At 55.2% G+C, this 21365-nt stretch overlaps 4 protein-coding genes across 4 annotated transcripts; 2 read left to right on the forward strand and 2 right to left on the reverse strand.

Annotated features, from left to right (window-relative positions):
- Nucleotides 1–166: 166 nt before the first annotated feature.
- MEC1 (protein kinase MEC1) lies at nt 167–8974 on the reverse strand. Its single transcript, XM_076642083.1, has 26 exons — nt 8661–8974; nt 8276–8586; nt 7826–8197; nt 7476–7740; nt 6910–7401; nt 6603–6836; nt 5263–6513; nt 4607–5162; nt 4024–4519; nt 3658–3946; nt 3486–3583; nt 3359–3415; nt 3099–3266; nt 2943–3024; nt 2666–2854; nt 2309–2594; nt 2031–2228; nt 1833–1957; nt 1654–1745; nt 1454–1576; nt 1294–1381; nt 1140–1224; nt 933–1060; nt 597–851; nt 503–513; nt 167–436 (listed from the first exon to the last, which is right to left on the reverse strand). The coding sequence occupies exons 1-26, from the start codon at nt 8892–8894 to the stop codon at nt 418–420; spliced, it is 6504 nt and encodes a 2167-aa protein (XP_076493042.1). The 5' UTR covers nt 8895–8974; the 3' UTR covers nt 167–417.
- A 1505-nt stretch (nt 8975–10479) lies between these two features.
- On the reverse strand, nt 10480–12106 carry BDY24DRAFT_401352 (zinc finger MYND domain-containing protein). Its single transcript, XM_076642084.1, has 6 exons — nt 11701–12106; nt 11572–11610; nt 11289–11483; nt 10820–11251; nt 10716–10743; nt 10480–10650 (listed from the first exon to the last, which is right to left on the reverse strand). Exons 1-6 carry the CDS (start codon nt 11860–11862, stop codon nt 10592–10594), a joined length of 915 nt encoding a protein of 304 aa, XP_076493043.1. The 5' UTR covers nt 11863–12106; the 3' UTR covers nt 10480–10591.
- A 1221-nt stretch (nt 12107–13327) lies between these two features.
- BDY24DRAFT_444438 (uncharacterized protein) lies at nt 13328–16413 on the forward strand (the record flags this gene model as incomplete). The annotated part of the gene is made up of 14 exons (XM_076644849.1): nt 13328–13437; nt 13519–13656; nt 13738–13764; nt 13834–14154; nt 14229–14285; nt 14362–14421; nt 14484–14537; nt 14606–14638; nt 14707–14784; nt 14861–14917; nt 14988–15059; nt 15133–15189; nt 15270–16056; nt 16174–16413. The coding sequence occupies 14 exons, from the start codon at nt 13328–13330 to the stop codon at nt 16411–16413; spliced, it is 2091 nt and encodes a 696-aa protein (XP_076493044.1).
- A 1059-nt stretch (nt 16414–17472) lies between these two features.
- Nucleotides 17473–21189, forward strand: BDY24DRAFT_366258 (WD40 repeat domain-containing protein). The gene is made up of 10 exons (XM_076637953.1): nt 17473–17596; nt 17762–18082; nt 18238–18306; nt 18406–18510; nt 18600–18695; nt 18805–19057; nt 19138–19255; nt 19348–19499; nt 19609–19968; nt 20121–21189. Exons 2-10 carry the CDS (start codon nt 17804–17806, stop codon nt 20837–20839), a joined length of 2151 nt encoding a protein of 716 aa, XP_076493045.1. The 5' UTR covers nt 17473–17596; nt 17762–17803; the 3' UTR covers nt 20840–21189.
- Nucleotides 21190–21365: the final 176 nt, after the last annotated feature.

Genomic DNA, 21365 nt, shown 5'->3' on the forward strand with positions numbered 1-21365 from the left:
TAAGGTGTGGTGGGTAGCTCTGTCACTTCAAGGGAGGAAGACGAGGGCGAGTGTTCGTTGAGGTGTGAGCTCGAGGAGGCTTCGGGGTGAAGGTAGACTTTCTTGAGGCCGAGTCTTGAGATGAGAGATGGATTCTGAGAAGAGATTCTTGAGTCTGGAAGAAAAGGGAGTCTTGAGAAGTTTGCGAGAAGAGAAGGAGTCGAGAAAGGGATGGTTGACGCAAAGGCCTACAGTGTCGCAATCTCTTTTATAGTAAAAACAAACTACCGGGCGTAAGGCAAAGGGAGAGGGTGCCGAGACTGTGGGAAGTGGAGGTATAGAAGGCGAGCGTGGAAGCAAAGGAAGAGACTGGAAGAGATGACGGTGCAAAAAGCGAAAGGGGAAGGGGAGAGAGTGAGAGAGAGAGAGGATGGAACCTCAGATGTACGATCCCCACCTGAAAACGACGAAGGAGAGTCAGTGAGCGGCTCGAACTAACTTTCTAGAGGGAGAATGAGCTTACCCGATGTACATCTACAGGAGGGAGGGAATGAGCAAGGAGGTCAGGTCGAGCGAGAGCGTTTGGGAGGAGACTGAAAAGGAGAAAGAGAGCTCACCTTCGCCAAGTTGAGTTTCGAAGTCGCCTCTTGGATGACGGCCTCGACCTGATTCCCGACGCTGATTTCCTTGGTGGGCACGAGGTCTCCAGGAGCGACGTAGGCGCCTTGGACTCCTCGTAGTTTCCTCTCGATGGGAGCGAGAGCTTTCGACGCGAGAGCTTCAATGGTCGTCGGTTCCGTTTCGGCGTCGGGGTCGACTCGAGGCTTGTTCTTGAGGAGACTCTTGTTCTTGGCGTTCTTCTGGTTTCGATCCTGGAAAGAGGTAGATGATGGGAGAGGAGAGAAGGTCAGTGGAGGTTGAGGAGAGGCAGGGCAGATGGGAGAAGACCTCACGATTCGAGCCTTGTCGTTCTCCCACTCGACCAACGGATCGTGAACGAACGCTTCGAGTACGCTCATGAGCGAGTCCTTGTTGTCTCGAAGGATCCGCATCGTGACCTCACATGCTTTCCGGTAGACTCCTGCAGGGAGGTCAAAGACGAAGAGACGGTTAGTGAAACGAGACAAGGACGAAGGGCAGACCAAGTCGCGTCTTCTCACCTTCGACTCCAGTGATTCCGAAGCCATCGATCTGATTCGGGGTGAGACGGAAAGGAACTCGTTCCTTGATATCGAAGGTTCGTCCCTGGTGGTTCGAGCAAGTAAGAGTCAGAAAGGGAAGGAGGGAAAGAGGAACGGGGGAGACGAGACGAACCTTTTCGAAGAGACAGTTGAGATCGACGTGAACGGTGTCGCCTGAGTTGGAGTCGTAGAGGGTGTTCTCGCAGTGTCGATCTCCGAGTCTATAGGTACCAAACCCATCGAGATATCAGCACGCGTGAGACGAGGAGGAAAGAAAGAGAAGCAAGACGAACCCAAGAACGAATCCGACCATGCACATCACGGCGTACGTTCGAGCGTAAGCTCGTCTCGCTGCTAGCCAGGAAGTCGGTTCGGGGAACATCTCGAGGAACCATTCGTGGAAGACCTTGGGGAACCTGTAGGACGAAGGAAGGAGAACGAGGAAGTCAGCGAGGATGAAGGCGAGAAGGGAGGGAAAAGAAAGGGAACGAACTTGGCGACCGCTTTCTCGTAACCAGCTATGACGTCTTGATCAGGTAGGCCCTTCGCCTGGAACTTTTCGTAGTCGTCTGCAACTCCGTGACCCTGCGATATGAAGAGAAGAAAGACGAACGACCAGGTCAGTCGCAAGATCGAACGACGCGTCGAAGAGAAGAGGACACGAAGACTCACGAAGATCTGGAACCCTTTCGGCGCATAGTATTTCGAGATGATGGTTCGGAAGGGTACGGTATGGCTGACCCACTCGCAGAGACCACACTCCTCGCTGAGAGGAACGACGGCGTAGGTACGGATGTCTGAACAAAACGACGACGAAGAGAGATCGTCAGCGACGAGAGGGAGAGGCGAGCTGAAGAAGGCGAGACTTACAGAGGTTCCTCCTTCGGGAAGCCGAGTCGTTCTTGAGAAGCTTGTTGATCATTCCGTTGAAGTCCATGAGACGAGCGTCCTTCCTCAGATCGTCCTGGGGCTTGAGAAGGAAGGGGTAGGCGAATCCATCCGAGCCTGTGATGGTGATCTTCTTGGGACGAATGAGAGAGCTCATGACTTCGACGTCGTCTCGGAAACCTGGGACAAACGCAAGAGAGGAAGAAGGAGTCAGGAAAGAAGTCGTGAGGCTCTCGAGCTGAGAGTCGAAGTCGACTCACTCTTGACGGTGACGACCTTATGAGGGAAAGGGTTGTGATCCTTGTTGTTCCCAGAGAAAGCGAAGGGAAGAGCGACCGTGAGAGCCTCTTGGGTCGGAAGGAGAAGCGGCGAAGGAGCCATGCCGACGAGCTTGGGGAAGAACGAGTCCAAGTTGACGGTGCTGGCCGTCGACGGTTTCTCGGCGAGTTCGATGAGGAGCTGAGCCATTCGACGTGCGTTGTGGAAGAAGTGTCCGAGATCCTCGACGGGAGATGGGTCGGTAGATCGAGAGTGAGAAGCAGCAGCCTGGGAAGGCAAGGCAGAAAGGAATATCAGTACACGGGAGACGGAGAGAAGGAGAGAAGAATCGAGCTCACCAAATCGAGGAGTTTAGCGCATCGCTTCTTCCGTTCCTCCTTCTTCGACTGAGAGACCGAGATCATTGCCCAAACTGCTTGAAGAGGGTAGGTTCGAAGAACGATAACGATGATCTTCTCGAGGTTGGCTTGAACGAGTGCGCTTCGATGACCGATTCGAGAGACGACTTGAGGGAAGGCGGTCAACCACTGCAGTTCGATCAAACAAGAGTGTGAGTAGGAGAGAGTGTGAGTAGGAGAGTACGTAGATACGAGATTCGAGAATTATGGAGCTCACCTCGTAGACTGGAAGCTGCATGATGGTCTCCGTGATGTTTCGGTCGGTCGCTTTGAAGATCCTCCCTGCTTCGGACGACGGGCTGATCAAAGAGAAGAACCGGTCAGTATTCGAGAAGCGAAGGCTCTTCAATAGAGCAGAACGGTGCCGACTCACTTGCTGTCCTTGGTGAGAGTAGCCATCCTGTCCCTAGCTCCCATGTCGAGCCAGATGGTGAGCATTCGAGGCATCGTTCGGAAGATGTACTTCGTTCCGCAACGAAGAGCGAGAGCGTAGTTCTTGACGGTGTTCTCGAAGCACTGGATAGAGACCAGAGTGTCGGGCCTGGAAGGCGAGGAGAAGAAGAGGGACGATCAGGGTCAACAACGAAGAAAGACGTCGGAGCGGGACGAGAGAGCAAGTCGAGAAGAGCTCACCTCTCGGACGCGTCACGATCGTAGAAGTGACCGAGATGGTAGTAGGCGGACTCCCAGCTACGAGAAGAGGACGAAGATGGATTCAGTATGGGAGACCAGAGCAGTGAAGAAGAGAAACAGAGCTCACTCCTTCTCGAGGGCGATGACCTGAGCGAAACCTCCGATAACGTCGTTGTTGGCGAACCGTTCGGCATCTCGGAACCATCGAGCTTTAAGGAGAGCAGCCTGAAGTGGTAGAAAAAAGAAGCGAGGAAGTCAGATCGAAGAGAGATGCCATAGAAAAAGGGGAGGGAACGAACCTTGGCGAGACGCGACGGTCCTTTCGAACTCAACGACTCAGTCTTCGCACGAAGTCCCACCTCCAGAAGAGGATCCAGAGAGTGCTGAAGTTCCTGAAGAGCTCGAAGAGCCTGACCTCCCGAAGCGAGAAGCTTGGCTCCCTGAACGAAGGCGAACGGCGTCGTCGATTGACCAGCTTGAAGGACGGCGGAGTACGCGGTTTGGACGTGACCTGCTTTCCTGGCGATCTTGGAGCTGAGAAGCCAGGCTTGACCGATCTCTGCGTGTCCATCGACGAGCGGGTTGTTGCTGAAAAGGAGCAACGAGGTCGAGGGAAGAAGATCAGCTCTCGTTTTGGCGACTCGGAAGGGAAGGGAGAGACTCACCACAAGTTGAAGGCCGTCCTTCTCATGCTGAGAATCGGCTCCTGAACTCTGAACGAAGGCATCGTCCTTCCCAATCGATCGGCGAGGGTGCTCTTCAACTTCGAAACCTCGTCCCTCCCGAGAACCTCTCTATTCATCCCAACGATCTCGACGCGACCCGACTGAGAAATCGACTCGAGCTCGTGAAGGAGGTGAAGCTGAACGACCGAGTCGTAGAACCGTTGGTAAGAATCTCGACCTGCGGCGGTGAGAGGTCGACCGAGTTCCAGACGAGCTGCTCGAAGAGCCGAGGGGAGACCTTCGTCCGACGACTTGAGACCGAGGAGGACTCGAGCGATGGCGAGTTCCGGAGTGGCTGCTTCGTTCCTTTCGAGGATCTGTTCGACGGCTTCCCAGTCTCCAACCATCCAAGCTCCTTCGACCTGGAAGCTGCTGAGCATCGTTTCCCATTCGGGGTTTCGGCTGATGAGTCCTCGGATGTGGGTTCGAAGGGTGTCTGAAAGAAGGGAGGGACGCGTCGAAGAGTGAGCTCGAACTTCCGGATCTTCACCCGCTCGAACGAGATCCGAAGAGAAAGACTCACCGTAGTGTCCAAGGTTCCTGAGACATCGAAGAAGTCCAAGATGAAGGGAAGGATCGTCTGGCGCCTCCTGGATCTGAACCTCCCAACAACTCTGCGCGGACGTCCACCTCCCCGTACTCTCGTGCTCTCGGATCTGATGCTCGAGCGACGGAGCGAGAACCTTTGTCGAGATTCCCTCCATCCCATCCGGTTCGTCGAGTTGAGCGTAGATCTTGTGGAGGTTCTCGTAGTGCTGCTGAAGCTCGACGGCGTTGGCGGTTTCGTCTCGTTGAAGCTCGAGGATCCGTTGTTCGAAGTTGAGGAGGGATCGAGGGAAGGCTTTGCACTGGAGCGCGGCCTGAGCGGTGAGCTTGCAGTCGATGGATCCGATGACTCCGTCGACCCTGGCGAGGAGAGCGGCGAGAGAGTCGGATTTGGACTTGAGGTTGGCGAGGGTAGCTTTGTTCGTCGTCGACTGAGGTTTCGAAGCTTTGGCAAAGTCGTGCTTCCTCTTGATCGACTCAAGTCGTCGGTCTCGGATCCACTTGGAGAGATGGTCCATGAGGTCGAAGACGGTCTGCGATAAGGAAGAGAAAGAGAGACGAGAGAAACGACGCGTCAGTCGGGACTCATCTTCGTTCGACTTCAGCTTCGGAAGGAAGGAAGAGAGAACGAACCTGAGCGCTGAGAAGTCTACGATCGGGAGCGAAGTCTCCCCGAGGGTCGACCTGATCGGCGAGAACCGTTCGAATCTCCTCCGTGATCTCGTTTCGATGGGAATCCGATCCAGCGAGAAGGATGTGAAGGACGAGGTGAGGAAGAAGTTGACGAGCGATGTGAACGTCCTGACTCTTGATGACGACCTGAAAGACCTGGAAGATGTCCCTCGCATGTCCCTCCTGGGTCTTGAAGATGAGGTCCCTCGTCCATCGTTGGATCCACTCTCGGTACGTCGGACTGGTCGAGTAGATCGGGTACGACGGCTTCCTCGCATTGTCCGGATGGTCTCGAAGCTTGTAGCGAGTGTCGAGCATATCGGCGATGGTGACGGCCTTCTCTGGAGGGATCTCCTTCCACCTCTTCCTGATCCTGATGCCGACGGGGTTGGTGACCTTGTCCTGATCGTTCCGCTCCTTGTCGAGGAGACTCTTCGTGAAGCCGGCGAACTTGGCGAGCTCCTGGATGGCGTAGGCGAGGTTCTCCTGGTAGCGAGTATCGTTGGTCGCTCGGAAGGCTCCGACGAGCAGTTCGACGATGAGACGCGTCGCAAAGACCTGAGCGGTGTCGAGCGACTTGAACGTCTCGTCTGCGATGGGCTTGTCCGTTTCCGTCGACATGACGAACCGATCTGGATCGAGGGCTCCGATGATTCCCAAGCACTCGAGGCTGACGTCTCGAAGTTCCTCGACCTGGTCTCCGTCTCGAGCTGCCGAATGAAGGAGGGTCTTGACGAGCTCGCCGACGACGGGATGGAAGGTGTTCCCTGAAGCGAAGAAAGCGAGCTTGTCGGGCTGGAGGAGGATCGTCTTGAGCTCCTGGAGGGATCGGACGCTGATGGTGGTGTTTTCGTCCTCGGCTCGTCGAATGAGGTTCTTGATCTGGTCCAGGGAGTTCCATCCCTTCCGATCGTTTCGAAGCTTCCTCGCTGCACTCCTGAGCTCGTCGATCCCGTCCAACGAGACGATGTCGTCGAAGACCGATCCCAGACCTCCGTCCTCGTTGAAGATGGCGTAGTTGATGGTACTGGCTGCAAGAGCTCGTTCCTCGGGAGAGAAGGTGCTCCAGGACGTGACGAAGGCGGCGGTGGTGGGTCCGACGTGAGGTGCGATGTCCTTGAACCTGAGGGTGGTGATGAAGATGTTCCAGGTCTCGAGGGTGATGAATCGAAGGGGAGGCTTGTTGAGGTTTCCTTGGAGAGTGACGAGGATCTAAGGAGAGGAGGAGAAACGGGATCAGCTTCGAAGAGAGAGAGAGAGAGAGAACGAAGACGACAAGGACGTCGATCGACGCGACTGACCTGCTGAGAGAACGTTGCCATCGTCAGGCCAATCTCCTTCATGAGAACTCCCAGACTCCTGATGACCTTGATCTTCTCTTGAACGCTCTTCTTCCCTCGACCGTCCTGGAGGAGCTCGTTAACGTTCGAGATGATTCCGAGCATGTACGGCTTGAGGAAGTCTCCGAGGTCTCCACTCGAGCTGCTGTCGAATCCCTTCGAACGAGACTCTGCCTTCGACAAAGCCGAGAGTGCCTGGAGGAGGTCAAAGAGAAGGAGAAGTCAGTTTCGGAGGCTAGAGACCGCAATCAAAGGAGGCTGGACTCACTCGTTTGACGATCCTCTCGTCCGTGTCTCCCAACTCGACGACCAACGTGTACAGCAGCTTCACCGGCTCCGACGTGTGAATGAGTCCACTCGCAGTGACCTTCTCGATCCTCCCTCTCCTATCGAGTCCAGCGTTTCCCAACAACCCCACGAGGAACGTGAACCCTCGATCCGTCTGAGTATCCGGAGCGAGGAGGACCGCGCAGAGGACCTCGAGGAGGTTGTCGATGAGGATGACTGGAACCTCCTTCCTGATGATCTTGGAGATCGACTGGAGGATGTCCTTCCGCTGGGTGAGGACGAGTTGGGGGATGGTGTGGATGAGCGTCGTGCTGAGGAAGTTCTCCTGGGTTTCGTTGACGAGGGAGACAAAGTCGGCAAGCATCGAGGGAGCCGAGACGAGGGATTCGACGAGGCGGATGGCGATGCCTTTGAAGAAGGGGTAGAAGAGCTTGTAGGGCGTCTTTCCGTGGTGGTGAGAGAAGGAGACGATCTGGAAAGGAAGAAAGCAAGGCCGATCAGCACTCGAAGAACGAAAGAAACGACGACGAAGATCGAGAGACTCACGGTGCAGTGAGCTTGAGCTTTAAGCCAAGGATCCGGTTCTCCGAGTTGAGCGACGAGTTGGGAAGCGATCTTCTTGAGGAGGATCTCGTCGTCGATGACCTTCCCGAGCATCCCGAGCGTCGCCAACGCTGTCTCCTTCGCCTGGACGAGGTCCCCTCGAGCGAAGATCTCGGTGAGTTTGGAGAAGATGGGTTGGATTCGATCGAAGAGAGCTCCTTCTCGGTTGGACGACTGTTCGAGCTTGACGTAGGCGACGACGAGACGACTGCAAAGACCGAGGGAAGAGAAGGACGAGGAGCGTCAGTAAAACGCCCTCGATTGAGCTGGATCCAGAGGAGAGAAAAGCTTACCCAGCAGCGAGTCTGACGTTCCTCTCTCGGTGACTGAGAGACACCCCCAGCGACTTGACGAGGTTCTCCTGGATCCGATTCAAGTTCCGAGGCGCGTGCTTTTCGAAGACGTAGTCGAGGACCAGTTCCGCTGCACTGAGGAGAGCGATCTTGACCTTCGAAGGGAGGGTCCGGTTCGCAACTCGAGCGAGATCGATGACGACCAGGGCTGGGAGACTTTCGACGTTGCGAGCGAGGGCTTGAAGTTCGGCTCGAGTGACGGTGTCGATGGAAGGGCAAGGAGGTGCGACGCTCTGGGTTCCGACGGCCATGGAGAGGAGAGCTAGAGGGAGGACTCGAACGAAGTTGAGAGTGTCTAGGGAAGTTTCCGAGCTGAGGGAAAGCAGAAGAAGGGCGTCGCGTCAGATCCGATCGAGGAGAACGACGCGTGTTGTCGGAAAAGGAACTCACTCGAGCTTGAACCGTTTGATGATCGAGAGGAACTTCCTCACAGCTCCATGCCTCCTCTCCTTGCCGGTAGACTGCACCTCTTCGACCTCATCGTCAACCTGAGCTCCAAAGCATCTCTCCATCATCGTGTTCATGAACTCGATCCAGTGGTCGACGTTGGTCGTTCCTCGTTTCCTCTTGAGCTTCGATGGCGACGGGTACAAGGAACGTCCTGCCCCTGACGGACCAGATTTGGCTGCGAGGAGGTTGGAGATGGGACTGAGGAGAGGGAGGGACGAAGGAAGGAGAGAGAGGGTTCGGATGGCGACGAGCTGAGTTCGAAAGGATCAAACGACGCGTCAGTTCTGGGTTCGAAGAACGGGACGAACGCACGAGATCTGCTCACGTAGAGATCTTCTCCAGCACCTTCCCTATCGACCAGTCCGAGCAGAGCAACGAGAGAAGCAGCCGTTCCACTGTTGAGGAGCTCTTCCCTCTCCCTCTCCCCTGCCCAAACCTCCTTCGATGCTCCTCCCTCGACGGTCCCCAACCCTCCAAAGATCTCTCTCAGAACCCCATCGACCTCCAACTTCCTAGCTTCCGCCCTCTTCCTCCCGTTGTCCATCCCGTCAACGTCCATCTCCTCGTCGTCGTCGTCCCCTCCGGAAGCGACCTTCTCGACGACGTCCTTCGCTCTCCTCTTGACGACCTCGAGCACTCTCGACCAGATGCCTTCCTCGACGACTCCGAGCTGACGAGCGATGCGAAGGTACTCTGGCTCGAGGACACTAGATGCTGATGCCGGCCAAGTTTCGAGGATCGCTCGGAGGGTGTTCTCTTTCCTCGAGACGAGCCAGGGGAAGGTGGGTTGATGGAGGTGAGGGAGTTTGGTGGACGGGTAGAGGAGACTGGCTGCGAAGGAGAGGAGGGAGGCGAGAAGAGCTCGATGTCGAAGGAGGGAGGGGAGAGGAAAAGGGGTTGGGGAGTGGAGGGTTGATGAAGGAGGAGGAGCGGGAGCTCGACCTTGGGAGGAGGAGGGAGCTTTCTCGAAGGGATCGTTGGATGGCGAGGTGGCATCTTCTTCTGAAGGAGGAGGAGGAGTTGGGAAGAGAACGACGGTTCTGGGGTTGTAGAGTCCTGAGGTTGGTAGAGGTAGAAGATCTGAGGAAGCAAGCAACGGTGAGCTCGAGCAAGAGGAAGGAAGGAAGCGTCGTCGAAGCTCACCTCCGACGACGGTGAAGACGTCCTCCAAGATGCCCTTCCAGACCTTCTCCCTGTGAGCATCCCCATGTTCTCCCACCTTGCCTCTAGCATCCCCACCTCCTACCATCTCTGCCACTCTCCTAGCCGTCTCCCCAGCCCTCTCAGCCACAGCCGTCCTCAACTTGACTCCACCACCCTCTCCTCCTCCCTCCTCTCCTTCGCCTCCTCCTGTTGCTCCTCCAACCAGCAACCTCGCCTTCAAAGCCAAACACCTCCCTATCAGCCACCTGTCCCCTTCCTGATCCCTCCTCGTCCAATGAATCGTGCCCAGCTCGTCAAGATACATGGCCGTGATCTTCAAGACGTAGTCCGCTTCGGTGAGCTTGAGACGCTCCGTATCGACCCAGAGCGCAAAGAACCGACGAAGAACGAGCGTCGATTCCGTCTGGTATTTGGACGGATCAGCGTGAACATCCTGCTTGGTGATTTGGAAGATTCCTGCTTGGAGGATCGGGTCCGAACCGAGGGATTGAGGACCAGGAGAGGAAGGGGAGGAGGGAGGAAGGACGGGAGCGTTGGGTCGAGGAGGAGAACTTCGAGGGCGATCCATCCTCCGGAAGGTACGATTGGGTTTTTGTCTTCGAGAGGTTGAAGGGGGAGTGGGAGGAAGGTATCGAAAGGAAGGCAAAGAGGTTGAAAGGTAGGAGGGAGCAAGGGGAGGATGGGAGTTTGGGGACAAGTGGCAAAAAGGTCAACTCCGTCGAAAGTGAGCTCGACTCTCTTTCTCATCGCGTCCCTCCTCTGAGCCCTTCGACGCGTCGTCCCTCAAGGGTTTTTCTCGAGCATCGTCTTCTTGTCAGTCCCGAGGAAGCTTCAAGACCTCTCCTGAACCAGAGCGGTCGAGTTTCGCTGCGAAAATCCTCCCAACCGCTCATTCTCCTCGCTGATCTTGCCGCCGCGCCGCGTCTTCGTTGATCCTCGTCAAGAAGAACGCAGAGGAAGGGAGTCTTCAGCTGATTCACCGTCGTGATCGACATCGTATAATAAGCGAAAAGCTCAATGAAAGGGAGCGAAAGCAAAAGCGAAGCAAAGCGAAGAGAGGAGACGCGTTCCTTCGAAAGTCGCGTCGACGTTTCACCAAATCGGTTCCCAGCACATCTTCTTGTGGATCTTCCAGTGAGCTCGTTGATGCTCTGGAAGAGATAAAAACAGAGTCAGAACCAGATGGCGAAGAGAACGAAAGAGAAGAAGAGCTCACCTCTGCAGCAGTAGCGAATCCCTCGACACTGACAACAACGCAAAACCAGCAAGAGGTCAGCTCGTCGTTCGTTCCATACAGATTCGACAGCCTCAGTCACTCACTTTTGCACACGTACTCATCTCCTCTCCCTCTTTCATCCGTCTACAAGGTTTCCCATCCGTCTCAGCTCCTCCGCAACGAAACCACCTCAAGGTTCGAGCGTGCCCAATCAATCCTTCGTGTTCCTCCTCCAGAAGACGTCCACCGTTCAGCAAATCCTCCACCATCACCATGAGATGCACGAGGTGCGAGACCTGGTCCCTGTCCTGGAGGTCCAGCGCCAGGAACGATCGTGAGGTTTGTTGGATCTCGCTCCGGATCTGGCTGAGACGGTCGGCGAGAGCGGGACCGTTTGGAAGATTGAGCTGAGGAGCAGGGTATCGGCCGTCAGAGGGGAAGATACTGAAGCTGAGGATGGTGCCGAGAAAGGAGGAAAACGCAGAGGGGGGATGGAATCGAGTCAGCGTGAAGTCGCATGTTTGAGAGAAAGATAGCTGAGCTTACCCCGTCGAACATAGCTTCCAAAGAGACCAGTCTAGTTGCGAGTTGCTTGCAGACGAGATCCAGGTTATCTACGGCGAAGGAGCCGGTTCTGGCCAGGCGTCCGTAAATCGGAACCATCGAAAGATTGAAGAACGCGAGGGTCCAGGGATTGTTGACGACGTGCTCGATGGCCAGGCGATGAGCAGCTTCGAGGTGAGGAAGATAGAGGTGAGCGAATTGGGTCTGGAAAGTAAAGGGTTGTGGAGGGAATGAGCGAAGAGTGAGAACAAAGGGAGGAGGGAGGCAGGGCTTGAGGAGGACAAGGACCGACGTAGATTTCATCCTCCCCTTCTGATACCCAGTTCCAGATCTGCGTGAAGACAAGAAGGGAACGATCAGAAACCAGAGTACGCGTCGAGCCATAGAAGATGAAGCCCTAGAGACGAAGCTGAGAGCTCACCATGGCATCTCTCCTCCTTCCTTCGCTCTCCTCTCGACGCCTCACACTATCATCGACGAGTCGCTTGCTTTCAACAGCACCGTACTCGTCAATCATCCTCCTATAGCTGTCATCTTTCAGTCCCAGAGATGAGGCGATCTCGTCGACGGTGAGGGAGGGCATGGAGGAGGGTGGTCGTTAAGGGATTCAGCAAAGTGAGCTCGACTCTTCCTTTCGCTCTCCGTTTTTCCCTTACCCCATCTGCCTCCATTCCCTTCTTTTTACGTCGGAGGACTCTCGCACCTCAAGATCAACTCGATACGCCTCGGGAGACTTTCCTCTCCTTTCTCGAGATGGTAGCAGCGAGGGAAAGGGAGCCAGGACGACTCGAGCTCAATACTTTTCCCTCCCCCCCTCCCTCCCTTCTTTGCTCAGCTCCTCTTCCTTCTCTCCATCAGCCCAAGAAGCTCACGTCATCAGCTGTGAAGATGACCAGTACTGTGTTTCCGCTCCTGTCAGCGACTTCGCGTCTTTCTTCCCATAGGAATCGTCTCTCTACGGATGCTCGTTTGGCGAGCTCGAGTGAGCTCGAAGAAGATCGCCTTCTTGACGGATAGCTTCGTTCTTCCAACAGTGAGTTTATCTTCCCTCCATGTACTCGTTCCTGGGAGAGTCCAGTAGCTCAGAGTGGAGGTGGAAGTGCAGTGTGGGCTTCGAGGACCTGTCGAGCTCGTTCTCTGCGCGAGACGCGATGATGCTGACCCTCCTCGCCCTTTTCCGCTCTTTCTTGCGCTTCTCCAGGCCCTCCTAGCCCTAGTCTAGGTATCGTGCTTCATCTCCATAGGCGATGCACCTTCTTTGGAGACGTAGCTGACGAGCAGGAGAAGAGGAAGCTCATCTTGACCTGTTCGCACCTCCCTCGCCTATCACTTGCTCGATTCGCCGTTGGAAGCATCGGACCTCAGCCCAAGCTCTCCGATCAGCCTCTAGCTGCTCCTAATCTCGCATCTTGGCATCTACATTCCGGTGAGTTCTGTCCTGAGCGATGAGCGAATTCGAGTCTTCGCTCCTCCTCACTCGCAGAACGTCTGACTCCTCTTCGTTTTTCGTCCCAATCGCACAGCTTCTGACCAGTTTCCTGTTCAGAAGAAGCCTCAAGCAGCAAAAGCGCTGCAGGGTGGCTCGATTGCTTCTCCAACGCAAGGGCTTTAACGAACCTTCGCTTCGACTTCTGGTCGCATCCGACAACGCCTCTTCGAAAGGTCAGCAGCTCGTTTCCTCTCTAGGGTTCTAGATACTGGACACATGCTAACCCTTTTTCTTGCTTTCAGTTTACAGTGCTTACGCAGAAATCTCAGAGCATGGGAGTTTATGCGAAAGGAAGTTCGACGCGTCGAACGAAACGATGACCCTCGACCTTTGGTTTGCGACGGTCGGCTTCTTCTTATCACGATTTGCTTCCTGTCGGTAAATCTCAGAGTTCCTTTCGCCAAGGTCTCCTTAGGACACACCGATTCTGCTGACAGAACGAAGATGCTGGACGAAGCTCGGGCTGGGCCTTCGAAACTTTTGTTCGCTTTTGCTCTGGACGAATCTCCCACCACCCACCACCACCGTACCCCCTCCCTACTCTAACTTTCTACTCAACATGAGCACCTCTTGCAACACCTTCTCGGCTTCAGCAGTCTCTACTTATTACAACTACAGCACCGTCACTCTCTTCGCAACCTCGACCTTCGCTCTCACAACCGTGATTCCGTGAGCCTTGTTTCAGCTCTTTCCCTTCTCTGAGAGTGTACGCTCACCTTCTTTTTTGCCATACTCTGTGTCTCGATAAAGGACTTCAACGGTCGAATTTTTCGGACAGTGCGAAGGCGGCATCGCTAGAAACAACGACTGCGGCCTTGTGGACAACTGTCAGCCCTACGTGGTTGGCGCTTGTCCCGCTCGCTTCACAGGAGTAGGGAAGGCCTTTTGGTACGTAATCTTTCTAGTGACGCGGTCGCTTCCTTCCGAGAGCGAAGGCCTGACCCTTGTTTCATCCGTTTTCGTCTTCAGCTGTGATGGACTTCAGGTTCAGCAACTGTGAGCGAAGCTCTCCTGCGTTACTCCGCTTGGTAATTTTCGTTTGACCTGACCTCTTATCGGTTGCAGCCGCTTTGCATGCCTGGACCTCTCTCCATATTCAGCCGATTGCGATTTGGGCGAGGTGTACGCGATCCAGAGTGGGGAGTTGAGATACTTTACCGCCTTTGTCAACTTCACCTCTACCACTACGACTTTTGACGTGACGACGACCTTCAACACCACTGTGAACTTTCCAACTGCTACTTCAACCAACAGTTCGCTCGTCAGCGTCGCGTTCATCACTCCCGCTCCCGTCTGCACGACCTTCGAGTCTTCCTCTCTTCCCATCTCTACCACGAGCTCAGCAGTTCCGACCTCCACCTCGACAATCATCACTTCGACTTCATCGTAGGTTCTTTGGGCTCTCGTTTTTCTTAGTTTTCGACTTGAGCTGACCTGAGTGCCTCCATCCGTCGAAACAGAGCTCTTCCGACGACCACCTCCTCTTCGATCACCTCCTCGACCAGCATCTCGTCTACGTGAGCCCTTGATCCTTCCCGTACATCTCCAAGCAATACACGAGCTGATCATCTTTCGCTGTCTCTCTTCCTAAAGGACCAGCTCGTCGTCGTCGTCGTCTTCCTCCTCCTCGTCTTCTTCTTCATCGTCTTCTGAGTGAGCTCCCTCCTCTGTCTTCCCTTCTTCTCCCTCCTCTGACGATTCGAACTCTTGAACAGGACTTCTTCTTCGACTAGCTCGTCGTCGTCTTCGTCGTCTACGTCTTCGTCTGAGTGAGCTCGCATCTCTCCCTCTCTTTCCCTTTCCTTGCTCTCGCTGATGCCTATCAAATCTCAATCAGGACCTCTTCCTCAACCAGCTCCTCGGCAATTTCGTGAGAGAACCATTCACCCTGCTCCCCTTCTCTCGTCCCTTGCTGACTTTTGTCCTCTTTTCGAACAGAACGAGCGTCACTTCTTCGATTTCCTCTTCTTCGGTGCCAACTTCAACGTCCTCATCCTCAGTACCAACTTCGACCTCGTCAGTCCTTCTCAACTTCTTACTCAGAGCTCTCGAGGTCACCCATGCTGACGAAAACCTCCAATCTTCGTTTCAGGACCTCTTCGACGACCAGCAGCTCCCCCATCACTTCGACGACATCGACGACCTCGACGTGAGTTTTCTTCTCTCGCCCATCTCCACGGCACCGAGCTGACGGTATAAAACTTGATTCAATTGTTCAGCAGCTCCGAGGTGACCTCATCAGCCATCACTAGCAGTGTTCCGATCGCAACCTCTTCTGAGGTCGTCTCGTCGTGAGTTTCTTCCGACGCGTCGTCCTTCAAATCGCCGAAGCTCACCGAACTCTTCTTCCCTTTCTTTCCACAGCACGGTCGAAACTACCTCAATCTCTGAATCCGCTACTCCGTCATCGATTGCGCCAAGGTTCGCTTCCTACATCCACGTTCTCTTCGTCCGAGCGTCGAATCGTTGTTTGACGCGACTCGACCTTCCTTCCTTTCCAGGTCGAGTGAAGCCGCTATAACCTTCGTCATCTCTACCTCCGCTACACCCACAATTTCCGAGACGGTTTCGGAGTCAGCCTCAGTGATCCCTCTCGTCGTACCTATCGTCTCAGCCTCGGAAATCGTCTCCCTCGCGGCGGTCGCCACTACATCGGCAGCTGCACCTTCCCTCGTCCTCGTCACGTCCGCTTCGGAGGTCGTCTCTCAAGTCCTCGTTACTCAATCGGATTCCCAAATCGTCACGTCGGCTCAAACCCTCTCGACTCCCGTCACTCTCACTTCAACCGTCCCTCCCTCCGAGACTCCCACCTCCGTCTCCGTCGTCTCCTCCCTCGTCCTCTCTACCGACTCAGCCTCCTCGGTCTTCTCCTCCCTTGTCGTCACCTCCATCCCTATCACAACCTCCTCTCCCTCCGAGGGCGCGTCCTCCTCCTCAGCATCAGCCAGCGCAAGTGTCATCGTCGCCGCCGGAAATGTCAACACGGCTTCGAGCCTCTCCAGGGGAGAAACCGCCGGAGTTGCGGTTGGATCCATTGTCGGCGGAGTAGTAGCGATCACTTTGGGAGTCCTCATTGCGAAGGGAATCATCCTGGGAGCGTTGACGGGAATCGGAGTGGGAGCCGCTGCTGGAGTTGCTGGTGCGGCGGGAGGAGCTGCTGCTGGTGCTGGAGCGGCTGGAGCTGGTGCTGGAGGAGCGACTGGAGGCACTGCCGGAGGAACTGCTGGCGGAGCGGGTGGAACTGGAGCTGGAGCTGGAAACGCTGGAGTTCAAATGGGGACGGCGGCGGTGAGTCTTGCTGATCTCTCTCTCTCTCTTCTTCTTTCTGTTTCTTCGATCTCTCATCACTGACTCCGTTTTGTATTCTTCGAACCTCTACTCCTCAACCCCTCTTCTCTCTGTTAGACTGCAAACGCTGCAACCGCGACTGGAGTGCCCGCCGCCGCCAACGCCGCTGTCTCTACAGCCCCCGCTGCCGTCAATACTTTCGCAGGCGGCTCTGCTATCGCAAGTACAGCAGCACCGGCAGCTCTGGGAGGAACAGCCGTCGGAGCAGCAGCAGCCAAGAGGCGTTGGGACGAGGAGCAAGGACCCTACGAATCGCCTTTCAACGACAGAACTGCCAGAGATTACCATTTGGATTAATCCCAGGTGAGTAAGGTTCTCGAGTGGTGATCTTTCTATCTCAAGAACGCGAGCTGACCTGACTCCGATCTTCTTCGTTCGTTTCTTTCTCGACGCGTCGCGCCCCAGGCCTCCTCGACTCTGAATTCGTTCGTCAGCTTCTTGTTCGTGTTTCGATTTCTTCGTTGTTCTTACTCTCTTTATGCTGGGCTTCTGATGTATCGGCCGACCATGTACTACTATCCTTTCTTGGGACTTTGCTTTGCTTTCGGTTTCCCTCGTGTTTCTCTCTCGCCGCGTTTGCCTTGCTTCCTTCCGCTATCTCTCCAGGACGCTATAACTTCAACGTAAAATGTAACATGCGAAATCCATCCAATTGTCTGTACCTCACCCATCATCGAGCCGCAAGGGAGGGATGGGAAGGAGGACAAAGAACGGACACGGGACGCGTCGTTCAGTCTCTCGCCGCCCGTGTTGTGAGCGTACAGTACTTCAATGGGATCTGAAGGAGCCTACTACCTTATGAATCTCTTGGGTCTCGATTTCGTGAGCCCTTAACCAGATGGCGCCAGATTTCGAGGATCGAAACGACGAAGCGTCGCCTTCCTCTTCCCCCCTTTTGAAAAGCGACGTCCTGGTACAAAAGATCGGGAAGAGGTAGAGCACGCTTGAATACCCCTCCTGTAAAGTCTTCAAGTCTACTCCTCTGCATCCTCCTAGTCAGCTTCCCAGAAAACCTTCGACATCTCTCGCCTCATCTCTTTCGCTCGCACATCTTCAAGGTCTAACAACGTCTTCCGAAAGGACAGAAGCCTTTTCAGATGTACCTCTTTGTCATCTTATCAGCTCTGTAGAGGAGAGGGAGTCCCGTGCGGCCTAGAGGATACCAGGTACGACGGAGAGAAGGGCGGGTTTGGTTTCCGAGGAGTGTCCGGGAGGGGAGTGGGGGAGGGTTTCTCGAATCGAGAGGGACGGGCCGCAAAGGGGTAGGAACAGGCTAGGAACGAGCGAGGAAGGTCTTTTTGGGTTCGTAAGAAGGAAGGAGGAAGGAGGAAGGAGGAGATGATCGTTGAAAGCAAACTCCATTTCGTCGAGCTCATCGTTTTGAGCTCAACGCCTTCCTCCCTTTCGCCTCCTCCCTTTATTTTTCTCTCCGCAATCTCAACCTCCTCGGAACTAGGACTGTCTCTGATCTCATAAAAGCGTACGTTCATTTCACTGCTGCTCGCTCTTTGTTGGGAGCTCCGAGGACGGCTCGAGCTCCCTTCCTTCCTTGCCTTCCCTCCTGCTCTTCTCTTCTTGCCCTCCTTTCACCCTCTCTCCCTCCACCGAGCTCGATGCTGACCATCTCCTTCTCACCTGGCTGCAGTCTTTCGACCGCGTCGTCTCTTCAGTCCTCCTCCCTCTCGCGATGATGGGACCTCCTTCCTCTTCAGCTTCGACGTCAACCCTCCTCCTCGACCGCAAACCCGTCCCTCCAGCTCTTTGGGAACCTACCAAAACACACGATCCAGCCAGACCTCCCCCTCAGGATGATCGTGCTCAGTCGGCTCACGCTGCTGAAACCGCTTTCCGAGCTGCCAACCAGGATTCGTTCTACCATCGTCCGTACGACTCGTCAGGAGGGCCAAAGAAGCTCAGAGCTAGGAGAACGATAGACTACTTCGGAGAGGTTGGGAAGTGGAACTTGGTACGTTCTCGACTCTTCCTTCTGAAATATGGTTGGGTTCGAAGGAGTGGAGTGGAGAGGCAGGAGAATCGACCTCGTTTTTGAGGAGGCGACCTCGAGCTTGGGCTGACCCTCCCTTCTTTCGTTCTCCCCTTCCTTGCTCTCCCTTTCCACAGATGAGAAAGACTCGGCCACATCGCCAGTACCTGCCACATCCTCGACCAGATCCAGAGTTTGTTATCGACGTACGTTCCATCTACTCCGAGCTTCAGCTCTCCTTCCTTCCTCCCTCGACGGTGAGCTCACGAGCTCACCGTTTTCCTTCCTTCCGCTCTCTCTTCCAGCTGCTACCTCCTATGGCCTACGCCTCCGACTCTTCGACATCCATCTGCGAGAAGTTCGTTCACTCGAGTGTGAACAAGATCAGGAGTCCGGTCAACGTGGTGAAGGTTCGTCGACTCTCTTTTCCTCCAAGTCTCCTCGTTCCCTCCCTCCGAGACTTCGTGCTGACAGCTTGCATCCCTTTCGCATCTCGCAGTGGACACCCGAAGGACGACGAGTACTCACTGGATCTCAGAGTGGAGAGTTCACGCTTTGGAACGGACTGGCCTTCAACTTCGAGACGATTCTTCAGGTTCGTTCGAGCTCACGTCTCTCTCCTTCCTCCCTTTCCCCTCCTTCGCGTCCCTTTCGTTCCTTCCTCGGAACTCTCATGTACTTACTCTTTCTTCTTTGCCCTTCAGGCTCACGATACTCCTATCCGGTCCATCGCCTGGGCTCGCTCCTCTCGCTACCTTCTCTCGTCGGACGATTCGGGTCAGATCAAGTACTTTCAATCGAACATGAACAACCTCGCCGTCCTCCCAGGTCACGCGGGTCACTCCTGTAGAGGTCTCTCGTTCGGGAGCGGAGACAGTAGATTTGTCAGTGCTGGAGACGATGGGTTCATCAGGATTTGGGGGTTCGAGGAAAGAAGGGAGGAGAGAGGTTGGAGAGGTACGTTTCATCGAAGCTGAACGCTCGAGCTTGCTTTCCCACGCGTCGAACTGACTCGATTCGGTCCACCTCTTCTTCAGGTCACGGTCAGGACGTCAGATGTGTCGACTGGCATCCTACGAAGGGTCTCATCGTCTCTGGGTCGACGGACGACAAGGTCTCGTTCTGGGATCCTCGATCCGGTCAGGCTCTTGCATCGTCAGTCTCCCTTCTTCTCCTCCTTTCCTCCTCGCTTCCAAAAACCTTCCGAGCTGATGCTTTTTCCTTTCCCTCTCTCTTCCTTCTTGTAGATACCTGCACAAGAACTCCGTGCTCGCTTGTCAATGGAACCCGAACGGTCACCTCGTCGCGACCGGTTCTCGAGATCAGAGTGTTCGAGTCTTCGATATCCGAACCTTCAAGGAGCTCGAGACTTTCAAGGGTCACAAGAAGGACGTTACCTGTGAGTCTTCAATGCCTGTTCTCTCCGTCGTTCCTTCCTGAGACGCGTTCAGTCTCGACCGAACGAGACTAGACCTCGAGCTCATCGAATCGCCTCTCCCTTTCTCCAGCTCTCGCCTGGCACCCCATCCACCACGACGTTCTCTCCTCGGGAGACTTTGGAGGATCCCTCATCCACTGGCAGATGGATTCTCCCAACCCTCGAGCCGTCATCGACAACGCTCACGACCAACAAGTCTCCTCGATGGACTGGCATCCTCTCGGACATCTCCTCGCCACTGGGTCGACGGATTTCACTACTCGATTCTGGGCGAGGAACCGTCCTGCTGATGAGGATCAGAGTAGTGGTGGAGCTGCTGGTTACGGTGGTGGAGGTGGAATGGGAGGAGGAACGTACTCGAGGATTCTCGAACGGCAGGAGCAGAAGGCTCAGAGGGTTCCAGAGGTGAAACCTACGGCGTTTGATCAAAGTGAGTTCTTCCCTCGCTAGCCTCCCTCTCTTCCTCTCTCTCGATTAGCTTCCTCGAGTGTTCCCTGGTCGTCTCGTCGTCTCGCTCCCGTTCAACCTCGAAACTGAGGCGTCTCCCACTCTTCTCCTCCCGTCCGTTTCCCTCCTTCGCAGACGAAACCTGGACTCTCCCCGGTCTCTCCTCCAACAACTTCCAAAACAACGGTCCTACTCCCTACCAAGCCAACAACCCCCTCCCAGGCTTCAACCCGAACAACCCAAACTCGAACAACAACAACCAAAACTTCCCTCTTCCCGGATTCCAACGACCTCCTCCGCCTCCAGGCTTCAACGGAGGTGCTCCGAACGCCAGCGGAGGAGGACCTTCGGGTCCTGGGAGCTACAATCGAGGCGAAGGAGGAGCAGGAGGTCCTCCCTCGGGAGCTTGGGGAGGAGGAGGCTCGGGAGCGGGAGCGGGAGCGGGAGGACCTCCTCAGCAGCAGCAGCACTGGGGATCTGGAGGAGGAGGAGGAGATCGAGCTGGACCTCCTGCGGGTGGCACCTGGGGAGGAGGAGGGCAGCAGAACGGTGGTCAACAGCAGCAGCAGCAGTCGTGGTCGAGCGGAGCTGGACAGAACTTCAACGGAGGAGGAGGTCAACAAGGGGGAGGAGGCTACGGAGGAGGACCTAGGAAGGGTGGACCTTTACCAAGCCAAGAAGAGATGCTGCGTAGTGGGTCCGGTGGTGGTGGAGGAGGAGGTGGGGGTGGATTTGGAGGCGAAGAGGGAGGAGGAGCAGGAGGGAGAGGAGGATGGGGAGGAGGAGGATCGAGAGGCGGTGGGAATCAGAGAGGTGGCAGAGGTGGTGGTAACGGCGGTGGTGGGAGGTATTGATGAACCATATTACATCTTACCTATCGTTTCACACTCGAAAGAGGAATGTCAACATCCGAAAGGCGAGAAACCGAAGAGGCGGGAGGGGACGACGCGACGCTCGTTCTTCCTCCCGGTTTCCTCCGTTTCTTCGCGTTCCTCGCTCTACAGGAATTTTCGTAGTGACTATCAACTCAAAAAGGACCCAACGAGCTTCCGATTGAGCACGAAATCGAGTGACCAGACTTCTTTAAAGGATATACGACGTTCGACCTTTCATCCTCTTCAAGCAGCCAGAGCAGCACAGTGGTCTAACACACCAGCTTGTTCCAATCATTCAATGGCGAGCTGAAGCTTAAGCTCAGTAGCGGATCCTCCTAAGTCCCCATTCCTTTCTGACGAGAGGGGAAGAGGCCGTGGCGCGTCGTCTCCCTTTCTCTCCTTCGATTACTTTCCTCCAATTCTCGAGGCTCCTATCTTTCTGTTTCGAGGTGGAGTCTTGTAACAATTTGTTTCCTTCAATTCAAACTTCCATATGATTCAGCGA

This window comes from Mrakia frigida (genome assembly GCF_051309035.1).
Source record: "Mrakia frigida strain ATCC 22029 unplaced genomic scaffold BDY24scaffold_38, whole genome shotgun sequence".
In the NCBI taxonomy this organism is placed as follows: Eukaryota; Fungi; Basidiomycota; class Tremellomycetes; order Cystofilobasidiales; family Mrakiaceae; genus Mrakia; species Mrakia frigida.

What these genes read in the sequence shown, in the direction of transcription:
- MEC1 (XM_076642083.1), bottom strand. Translation starts at nt 8,894, where the DNA reads ATGGACGTTGACGGGATGGACAACGGGAGGAAGAGGGCGGAAGCTAGG. An exon ending in TGGCAACGTTCTCTCAGCAG is followed by an intron (nt 6,514 to 6,602) that starts GTCAGTCGCGTC and finishes TCCTCTCCTTAG; the next exon opens with ATCCTCGTCACTCTCCAAGG. An exon ending in GACCGTCGCGTCTCGCCAAG is followed by an intron (nt 3,584 to 3,657) that starts GTTCGTTCCCTC and finishes CTACCACTTCAG; the next exon opens with GCTGCTCTCCTTAAAGCTCG.
- BDY24DRAFT_401352 (XM_076642084.1), bottom strand. Translation starts at nt 11,862, where the DNA reads ATGCCCTCCCTCACCGTCGACGAGATCGCCTCATCTCTGGGACTGAAA. An exon ending in AGCAACTCGCAACTAGACTG is followed by an intron (nt 11,252 to 11,288) that starts GTCTCTTTGGAA and finishes GGGTAAGCTCAG; the next exon opens with CTATCTTTCTCTCAAACATG. An exon ending in GATTCGCTACTGCTGCAGAG is followed by an intron (nt 10,651 to 10,715) that starts GTGAGCTCTTCT and finishes TATCTCTTCCAG; the next exon opens with AGCATCAACGAGCTCACTGG.
- BDY24DRAFT_366258 (XM_076637953.1), top strand. Translation starts at nt 17,804, where the DNA reads ATGATGGGACCTCCTTCCTCTTCAGCTTCGACGTCAACCCTCCTCCTC. An exon ending in TCCGGTCAGGCTCTTGCATC is followed by an intron (nt 19,256 to 19,347) that starts GTCAGTCTCCCT and finishes TCCTTCTTGTAG; the next exon opens with ATACCTGCACAAGAACTCCG. An exon ending in ACCTACGGCGTTTGATCAAA is followed by an intron (nt 19,969 to 20,120) that starts GTGAGTTCTTCC and finishes CCTCCTTCGCAG; the next exon opens with ACGAAACCTGGACTCTCCCC.